At 37.9% G+C, this 10,893-nt stretch overlaps 1 protein-coding gene across 1 annotated transcript; it reads left to right on the top strand.

Moving 5' to 3' along the window:
• The first annotated feature begins 9,410 nt into the window (after window positions 1–9,410).
• On the top strand, window positions 9,411–10,254 carry LOC115664411 (myosin tail region-interacting protein MTI1-like). Its single transcript, XM_056304448.1, has 2 exons — window positions 9,411–9,735; window positions 9,830–10,254. The coding sequence occupies exons 1-2, from the start codon at window positions 9,461–9,463 to the stop codon at window positions 9,831–9,833; spliced, it is 279 nt and encodes a 92-aa protein (XP_056160423.1). The 5' UTR covers window positions 9,411–9,460; the 3' UTR covers window positions 9,834–10,254.
• The last annotated feature ends 639 nt before the right edge of the window (window positions 10,255–10,893 follow it).

Raw genomic sequence — 10,893 nt, 5'->3', positions numbered from 1 at the left:
TATTATATGATAAACTCATTTGAACTATATTTTAAAGAAAATATTACCTCTCAAATGGATACATCCATCGAAATTGGACGGGACCTGCAACTTTGGCCTCATAAGGCAAGTGAACTAAGAGATGCTCCATCGAATCAAAAAACGCCGGAGGAAATATCCTTTCTAAGTTGCAAAGAATAATTGGAATATCTCTCTCTAGTTTTTCCATGTGCGATACTTTTAACACAGTCGAGCAAATATCATGGAGGAAATTGCTTAATTCTGTAATGGCGCCCCATACAAAGTTCGGTAAAACTTCCTTCAAAGCTATTGGAATTAGTCTTTCCATCAGGATGTGACAATCATGACTCTTCAAACCTGTCAACTTGCATTCCTTCAAATCAACACATCTCCCGATGTTCGAAGCATATCCATCAGGAAACCGCACAGATTTCAACCATTGACAAACAACTCGCCTCTGCTCCTTATCCAATGTATAAACTGCTTTCGGTTTTGGTCCCCTGCTGCTTGCATCCACAGCTAGTATTGGCCGATCGCAAATATCTCTCATATCTTTTCTTGCGTTCAAGTTGTCTTTTGTTTTTCCGGCGACATCCATCACAGTATTTATGACATTGTCGAAAACATTCTTTTCTATGTGCATGACGTCAAGATTATGATGAATAAGATGGGCCTTCCAATATGGTAGATCCCAAAATATACTGCGTTTTGTCCACTTATGTGTACTTCCGTACTCAAAAGTCGTGCCGTGAGAGTTTTCAACAACAGTTGGGAAGTCCTGCACACGCTCCCAAATTTGATCGCCAGTCAACCTCAATGGTGGACGCGTTCTTTCAGTCCTATTCTTGCTGAACTCTTTCTTATTCCTTCTGAAAGGATGACTTGGCGGTAAAAATTGTCTGTGACAGTCAAAATAGCTAGGCTTCTTTCCATGTTTTAATCTAAATGACTTTGTCCTCTCCAAACATATCGGACATCCTAAGATCCCAGCTGTACTCCATCCAGATAACATTCCGTAAGCTGGAAAGTCATTTATCGTCCAAAGAAGGGCAGCCTTCATAACAAATGTTTGATCGGTAGAAACGTCATACGTAGGGACACCTTCAACCCATAGCCGTTGTAACTCCTCAATCAATGGTTGCATATAAACATTTATCAACTTTTTCGGATTTTGCGGCCCTGTCACGATCAATGTCAAAAACATATAAGGTGTCTTCATGCACATACCAGATGGAAGATTGTACGGCGTTAAGATAACTGGCCAGCATGAATAACTTTTTCCTGTTCTCCCAAATGGAGCAAATCCATCGGTACAGAGACCTAATCTGATGTTCCGAGGCTCCATTGCAAACTCAGAGTATGTTCTATCAAAATGTTGCCATGCATCTGCATCTGAAGGATGACACATTAGACCCTCTTCTATTTCATGATTTGCATGCCAAGTCATGTGTTCAGCAGTGGCTTTATACGCATAAAGCCTTTGCAATCTGGGGATTAAGGGCAGATAAAACATTTGCTTGCATGGTTCACGCTTCTGATTACGACCCGGCCTCCTGTTAATCTTGTACCTAGGTTGGCTACAAAATTTGCAAGATTCTGCATTTTCATCATCTCTCCAATATATCATACAACCCCTACTATATACATCAATCCTTACAACCGGAAGACCTAAGTTATCCACTAGCTTTTTCATATCATAAAAATCACTTGGCATGTTGTTATCACGAGGCAATGATTCCCGCATTACTTGAACAAAAGAGTTGAAACAATCCGCAGACACATTATGCTTTGCCTTGATATTTAATAGTCGGGCTGTCACCGATAACTTAGTGTGGTCCTCACAACCTGTCCATAGAGGTTCATCTGCTGCTTTCAAGACATCCCAGAACTGATTAGATTGAAAAGTTTCATTATACACATTCTCCTCAAAACCCCTTACTCCTATATCTTCCAATTGTGAAGCATGACTAGTACCCACTTGTTCACGTGTAGGAGTAAAACTAGTACTTGCATGATTTGCTTCTGTGATAAAATTATAACTAGCTGCATCAATCACCATCCTCTCGTATGGGTTCAATTGCTCATAATAGCCACATTCTTCCCTAACTGAAAATTGGTCACTTCTTCCATATCCTTCATCAGATATAAATGGTTCACCATGGGAAGTCCAATTATAATAGTTCGGAGTAAACCCAAATCTAATAAGGTGTTCTCTAACTTGATCACACACAAGAAATTTACCATTATCGCACTTTTTACACGGACACCTTAACTTATTTCCATCCATAAACTCATATTTACTACTAGCAAAGTCTAAAAATAGTTTCAACCCAGTACGAAACTCATCTGTCAATCCTTGACGTCCAGGTAAGTTCTTATTATATATCCAAGCCCTTTCTCTTTGCATTGTGTCTGTATTAAAATAAAAAATTCTGGTAAAATATTTAAAATATCATATCTATTGTTCTTAATTAAAACCATAAAATTTTGGAAATTATAATTTTTGTTATTCACGCAACAATTAATATCAAATTGCAAAAATAAAAAAAACTACAATGTAAAGAAGACTTACCAGGTGCTATTTGACTGAAATATTTGTAGAAGAAAGTGATCAATTTGATGAGAATTGCAACGTCCACTTGGATTGCGAGACCTTCAATTAGGCACATACCCAAAAAAGAATAATCACTTAAGAATTATTTTTTAATAATTTTTAATGTGCGATGGAAACGGAATGTATCCGTCGCAAATTTGCGACGGAATTAGTTTTGCGTCGCAAATTTGCGACAGATACTCAACTCCGTCGCAAATTTTGGGACGGAATTTTCATTTATTTGTCGCAAATTTGCGACCGATCATAATATCCGTCGCAAATTTGCGACGGATACTACGTTCCGTCGCAAATTTTGCGACGGAATTTTCATATATTCGTCGCAAATTTGCGACGGAATCAGGTATCCGTCGCAAATTTGCGACGGCACATAGTATCCGTCGCAAATTTGCAACAGAATGTTTAATATTCGTCGCAAATTTGCGTCGGAAACTATTTCCGTCGCAAAACGGCGTGGCCGTTCGGCCACATCCAAAGGCCGGCGAGGTGTCGCCGGTCGCCGGTCGTTAAACCGGTGATGCAGATACAAAAAAAAACAAACATAAACATATATTAAAAAAACGGAAATTACAATGCAACGACGAATAGTCACGAAGCTAGCTATGACACTTACCGGTACAAAAGCTTCGCCGAGATTAATACGTGCGTGCGCGGATTTTGCTAATTTCAGACAAACGAAAGAGGGAGAAAAACGAGAGAGAGCGAGAGAGAGCGATAGGGTTGGAATATCACGGGCTGATAAACTACGAATTTGCGACGGACGCAGTTTTCGTCGCAAATTTGCGACGGACTTACAATGCCATCGCAAATTTGCGACGGATTTTGCGACGGTTTTATTTTCCGTCGGAAATTTGCGACGAACGTTTTTCCGTCGCAAATTCCGTCGCACGATATGCACCATTAGTGGTATTAGTTTTCTAAATTCAAGTGCGGCTTGAACGATACACGATATGCACCAGAATCCAATGTCTAGTGCTATAGTAGGCCACAGAAACAGAACCCAAGTGAAAAGGACAATGAACCCATCTGAGCCCGATTACTTGACTTTGCGGTACCTAAGTGAAAAGGATGCAGATATCTTGGAAAAACACGGTTGCTTGTTTTTCTTAATTTGGGGAAGGACTAAATGGGTGTTGACATTGATGAGTCATGTAAAGATTACACAGTTAAGTTCCTGAAGTATTTTGTGATTACCTAGTTTGATTAAAGCTGAATTTATTTTTCGAATTGTAAGTTTTGTTGAAATGAAAAATTCTTGATACGGTGAATGTGGATTTGCATTCGCACTTGTAAATTTCCTTAATGATCACATCTCGTAGGTGTCATCTAATAAATGTCATTATATTTTCTACCGAATTATTCGTCATCCTCCATTTAAAAAGAGTATAAGATGCTTCACGAGAACCTTTTAATCTTTAGCCTCTTTCAACAAGACGAAGCATTTTCTTAAAGATAAAAAGTCCAAAAGTTGAATGACTTGACAGACCGGCTAAAAATGACGAATTACATGCTTCAAGAATATTTTTAATATTTAGTCTCTTTTTCAATTAATTAAGCATTTTCTTGAAGATAAAAAATGGATAACTTGAATAACTTGACATACTAGCTAAAAATGAATTAGATGCTTCGTCTTTATTCTCATTCGATAAGATGAAGCATATTCTTGAAAATTAAAATGGAAAAGTTGAATAACTTGACAGATCGGCTAAAAATGGCTGACGCCACCATTATTCCATATTAAGAAGACAACCTGGACGCAATTATTAGCCAACGGGTATCTGTAAGCGGTCGTTGTCATCCCTTGGTTATCCACAATGTGGTGCATCATGACTGGAAGATTGATAGTGTCATGAGCTTGGGTTGTAAGCATAATCTCACTATATGTTGAGTCCAACAAGTGGCATGGGCATCTCTTCATTAGCAAGTTTTCCAGAATGAGGTCAATTCCAGGATTTCCTTTTACATTCTAGTCCCCCAGTGTCTTCTTTCCTTTTCATCAGCACAATCCACTCACTTACACAAAAGTTTGCAGCATTTAGAGCTTTCAAAAGCTTCCCACCACGAAATAGGCAGCTGACGAGTCTATCACTCATTCTGAAACACCTCTTGCATGGAACGAGTACACAATCCCGTCAATTGTAAATTTAAAGTTGCTTATACATTGTGTATGTGCTCACAGGAAATATATTATTCAGATTAACCAAAAATGATAGCATTCTTAACACAGTCATTCTATTTGGAATTAAGAAGAAATTGCTTGACCTGTTACCGAAGCCTGTGATGGAGGTTGTTGGGCTGACAACCTCCGTCCTAGTCCACTTACTTTCTTATTTGGCCCCTTCATAACTTGAGCTTGTTCTGAATCTACCATCACCATATGCACCATGAATCTCTTCAGTGAACATGTAGTGAACCCCAAAATTGTTATTGATATTGGGTTACTTATGAACAAACATATTCAAATTTATGAAGGCAAAAACTCAGCAACACATGTATGTAACATAGGAAGTGTTTCGTGTATCATGTCCATGAACAATTACCAAACCAAACAAGAGCTTATCAGCTGAAAACAATATATGCTTGGCTCATGCAAACCCAAATTCAACATCCTAATTCTTGGATTCATCGGCGAATTGCTGGCCTGCAGAAGAAAATATTAAAACATTGCATTGCCGGCCTTCGGTCCATCCATATTGGCAGAAAATTTTTAGTCAAACATTAAGAAAGCTTAGATACTTACAGAATTCATACCGGCTTCTTGTTCTTCCATTTCATATTCGCTTCCTAATCCGTATCTAGACACAAAATGAAACATGGCCTTCTCTTAAAATATTGAGCCCAAGCCCAAGCCCAAGCCCAAGCCCAAGCCCAAGTTCTTATTTAACTCCTTTCCTCGGGCTTGCTTCAGCTGAAGCTTTTTAAAGGGAACTAAAACTACAAAAAAAAAAAAAGAAGAAGAGAGAAGCTACGTTAAGAAAAAGGAAAAGAGAAAACGAAGAAAAAGAGAGAAATTTTCGCGCGTGCACATTTGGACAACGTTAGGTAAGGATTCGAGTTATTTATTCATTTAATATGAGTAATTTTCAGAATTAAGCCATAAATTCGGAGTTATGTGAATTTTGAACTACGGGTTCCAATTTAGTAGTTGCTAAGTTGGGAATTATATGGAGATGATAGTTTAGGGTATTATGGAGTTGTGAGGTTTGACAAAAATCGATTATGAACTATGGTTTGACTGAAATGGATTTTTAAATTTACACGAGTGAGTTACACATAACGGACAAAGATGAATGTTCGTTGTGAACAAGTTTCTTCGTTAGCGTGTAGGATTCAATTGATCGATGAATAAGCATAGTTTAGTCGAGTTGTTCATTAGAGTACTGTTTTAATTAGATTTTAATATCGTTTTTCGATTAATTGATAGAAATACGAGTTCGTCGGTTTGAGTAACCTTCGTAGATTAGTTTTCAACTTTCCCAAATAAGTGGTGATATCTCTTTTTCGAATTTTTAAACTCATATTTCAATAGTGATATGGATTAGATATATTATAAGTTACGAAATGGGCATTTTTTTCTTGCTTAAAAGTCTAGATCAAGCATTTACTACTTCAGTATTTGTGAATGGTTGAGAAATGTTTTATGGAAAGGTGTTGTGAAAGGTTCTATATATATACTACTTTGCGAATTTGATTTATGAAATGAATTCTCAAATGATTTGGGATATATTCATATGAAAGAAATCCTGACTAATGCACTGGGTTGAGAAAGAATAAATATATATGTATATGTATATATATATGGTTTATGAAAGGTATTCTATTTGATATATTCAATTGTGAAAAGTTATATGATTTGGTCAGTAAACCTGAATTTTGAGATGGATTCTGGATTTGATTTGTGGGTTATTGGAGAATGATGTTAATGAATTATGCTCATATCACTATGATTATATCCCATTGAGGAGTTAAGTAAAATGCTATTATCATAACGTTGTTCTAGGCCAAACCATGAGCTAATATAAGTGAAGACCTAACCAGGCAGGGAACTTGGTCGCCTTCTTCACGGGCATTAAACGTAACCATAGTTAGATATTGAGCATTAGATTGGTCGATGAAATGAACCATTGACATGTAATTTTATAAAGATTGATCAATGGGATGGTTCATTGATGTTTGATTTGATAGAGATAGATCAATGGATTTGACCATTGATGTTTAATTTATGATGGTGGATTGAAAGAGTATTGATGTTACGTATGAAGCTTTCTTGAACGATATGACTCATTTTTTTGATGTTTTACGTATATTTTATACTGGATTTGGATTAAATGAGTTATGATATTGTTTTATAAAGATGCATAGTAGATTCCCAATCTGCTTAGAAGAGACGTACTATTCATTGGATTATGGTTGCTCATTCCATTCATCTTACTTGCTTTTCAGTTTCTTTAGCAAACCACAAGCAGGACGAGAGTGTTTAAGTTATCACCAGGAAATTTTGATAGTGGGAATTTTTTAGTATGAGTCGTTTATGTCTGAGGTGAACTTCTGAGTTTAGTTGTTAGTTTGAGATGTATATATTCTTTTACTAGATTATTAAAAACTATAATCCTATAACCAGATAACTCTTTTATCAAATATATGAATGTATATATTTCATTGAGACTGTGTCTTTTGAGTGGAAGAACGTCCGTGTCATTGCCCTTGTACTTGTGGAGTTGCGGGTATGACATTTGTTGGTATTAGAGCTTAGGTTATGATATTTTCGGTGTATATTTTATGGGACATTATGAGATTGTGTTCTAGTTTATAACGCGTTAGTCCTTTGTTTGGTATTAAGGTATAAGTCTAATTTCGAGTCCTGGTATTAGTGGGTTACGACTTAGATACGTTTGTTGAATAATAATATATGTAAGCGAGTCGTTACTTGGAATATTAGATATGTGTCGCAAGGTTCTCGAGGCACCAAAGTGTATTTGATTGAGTTGTTTAGTCTTACTTATCTTGTAGTCTCAAAAGGTGATAAATGCATTGAGTTATTCAGGTCCTTCATTTAAGATTGGTTGAGGACATTTAGCACCTCATAAAGTCTCTTTAAGGATGGAATCAAAGTGCGTAGCGAAAGTAGAGATACGTTTTATAATCCGAGGGTTATCATGTACATTGGTTGAGGCTAAATATTTGAAAGTGACAAAATTCATGGTTCAAATGGGCTGGCAAATTTAGGTCGTGACAAAACTGATTTGACTAGAATTTGTGAAGCAATGGTTTCTCGATTACTGACCTTGTGTGCAAGAAATATGTGCTCTAGATTAAAAATGTAGAATTACATGTGGATCTAATAGGAGTTGAATATACAAGATTTTGATGTTATCTCAAAAAGGATTAGGTCTGATGAGCAAAGTATATAAAGAGTACCTAGATAGATCTATTTTAGTGTTCATCGATGAAATTTTGGTGTATTAGATTAGTTTGGAGTGACACAAACAACACTTGAGGATTACCTTACAGGCTTCAAATGAAAAGAAGTTGTTTGCTAAACTAGTAAATGCAACTTCTGGCTTGATTATATAGAGTTATGAGGCCATGTATTTCGATGGACCCAAAAAAAATTGAAACAGTTGTTCGGTGAAATCGAAAAATAATCAAAAGGCGGACAAACACCTTTGAGCTTAAACTAAAATTTTGCTGTGGTTAATTTGTTTGAAAATGATTAGAGTAGATTTATATTCTATGTATGCATTAAAATAATAAAATATTGGATATATATACACTTTTTTTGGAACCTCTTGATTGAGCTACAATATTTAGTTCAATATAAATTTACCATCAGGTATATAGAGACGAAACTGAGTCGAGCTATTCGCGTGAAATTCATACTCAACTTGAAAATTAGTAGTTACTTGAGATTGATTCGTGTGATTCCAAATTGAGCTTGAGCTTACCCGAGCACCATGACCAGTCAAAGCTCGAACTTGTGAATACTCATATCAACATACTCGTGAGTTTAATTGTGCTTCTATTAGTTTGTTTTAAGATATTTAATGTCTACAAAAGAAATAGACACAAACATCTTAAAAATTAGATGGAAAAACAACATGCCTAGGCTCGAGGTCTATTGGAGCTGAATTTAGCTATCTTCTATTAGATTATTAATATTAATAGTCATTAAGTTATGTGAACTGTTTATGTGATATGGTTTTTTTAATGAATGTTCTTTTTTATTATTTAATATTTCATAATCATGTAATTAATTCATGTGCATTTTTTTTTATGTAATAGTGCTAAATTTTGATTTTATGAATTTTTTGGTTATTGTTTAACTTTTTATAATTACATCATGAAATTCATTTAATTTCAGTGTTGTTCATTTTGCTTTTCTCCTATATAATATTGTCCTTTGTTTCTTCTTGTCAATCGCGCCCTAGATGAAATTGCCAATTGGCAAATTTGGTGGAAAAAAGCCTTATAAAGACCTTTCGAAAGAATATATTCTTAGAGATAGATGTATATGGGGGATCATAAGGAATCTGGGAGTTTTTGTAACCGTAGAATGTTTTACTATTGATAAAAGATGTTGAGCTGAGTATTGGCGCCACTGAAGCTATTCGAGTAGCTCCTGCTCGTCCTCCTCCTTCGTCGCCGTCGTCGGTGCTCGTTCATGGGAAAGTGACAGTGTTCATCACTTACACAAGCACATACACCAGTTGCCCGCCGTCGCCGTCGCTGTCACCGTGGACCGTCACGGGGTACGACCACTTCAGTCACCTGAAGCACTCGCTGGTGATTTGCACCAAGGCCGACTACGAGCACGCCAAGTGCACGGCCTGTGAGGCCAGGTGCACCGGCATGACCTACGGCTGCGAGGAGTGCAACTTCTTCATCGACTACGCCCGCCTCCACCTCCCTCTGGAGGTCTCGCACCCCAGCCACCCTTCCCACCCCTCGCCCTCGGGCCCCAGCCTGCCCTCTTCACCTGCGCTACCTGCCTCGCCCAGCGCAACGGCTTCCAGTTCCTCTGCCGTGAACCAGCCTGCCGCTTCGCCATCGACGTCCGCTGCACCTTCCCTCTCCCCCCGATCAACCTCTGTGGTCACCGCCACCTCCTCCATTTCTTCGACCAGGTAAAAAACAAGGCCCAAATCCACAGCTGATTTGCTTCGCCTTGCCGATTCATTTTCTATTTGCGAATGAATTCATGGTCCTGTGCAGGAGCAGGTAGGGGCGGAGGAGGTTGACCCCGTCTGTGCGGCACTTGCGGCCAGCCATGTCGATCGTCTGTTCTGTGCTGCCTGGAGGTGGACTGCCATGTTGCCATTCACTTGCTGTGCAGGTGCTCTTCGTGCCTGTTCAGGCACCGGTTTAACTGCCCCCGGGACCTGCTCAAGCTCAGGGCTTCGATGAAGCAGGAGGACGACAATGACAACTACGACGACTTCTTCGATTACTGTGATGTTTGTGATGAGAAAATCAGAGCTACAATTCCGGTTTTCTATTGTGACAAATGCGAGTACATTGCTCATGTGAAATGCTTGTTCTCACAGGTATGTAATTGTGATATTTGGAATACTAATTGGATACTCTGTTGTGTTTGATCTAGCTTTTAAAGAACTCTATATATTTCGAATGTCCTGATTCATTCATGTCTATTAGAAAGCTATCTTCTTGTTCTGTATATTTTCCGACTCATGGGATTTTCCGATTGCCTGCTTTGGTGACTCTCAAACGAAATCAACAAAGTCTTCAGCATCATCAAATTATGTCACACGTCTCATGAAAAAGAAGGGCACTTGAGTGATTCGCAGAGGGAAAAAGACGATGAAATTAGGAAGACAGCGCGGAATCAGTATTAACTATTTACTTTCTCTTCCTTGAGAATCACTGGATTTGCTCTTTTATGTTATACGTGTTGCCTGATGGACTTGTTAAACCTGTGGATTTCACTGGTTTTAGCTTTGCAAGTTTGTATGAGGCTTGAAGTCACAATAGTCATCTGAATCATACAGTTCGTTCTTCATTAAACATTGGACTAGATGGGCTTCCGAGAATTCTAAATATATATTTGTTTTTCATAAAGACTTTTTCCAAATGGAAGACAAAGTCCAGAGCGTGTGGCAAAAACGCACTCTCCAGAACATACTACGGGCCGTTTGGTTCAGCATTTGGAAGCGGCTTTCGGCCTCGAAAGCCCCTTGGCCAAATGCTGAACCGTTTGAAACAGCATTTGGATCAGCATTTGGCAAATGCTGAACCCAAATTTTTCATCCCATAACTACCCTTAG

This window comes from Syzygium oleosum, unplaced genomic scaffold (assembly GCF_021117445.2).
Source record: "Syzygium oleosum isolate NSW1041296 unplaced genomic scaffold, Sole_v2.1 Sole_v2.32, whole genome shotgun sequence".
NCBI classification, from domain to species: domain Eukaryota; kingdom Viridiplantae; phylum Streptophyta; class Magnoliopsida; order Myrtales; family Myrtaceae; genus Syzygium; species Syzygium oleosum.
This window is presented reverse-complemented; position numbering and strand designations above follow the sequence as displayed.

Excerpts from the sequence above, each read along its gene's own strand:
- LOC115664411 (XM_056304448.1), top strand. The coding sequence starts at position 9,461 with ATGACCTACGGCTGCGAGGAGTGCAACTTCTTCATCGACTACGCCCGC.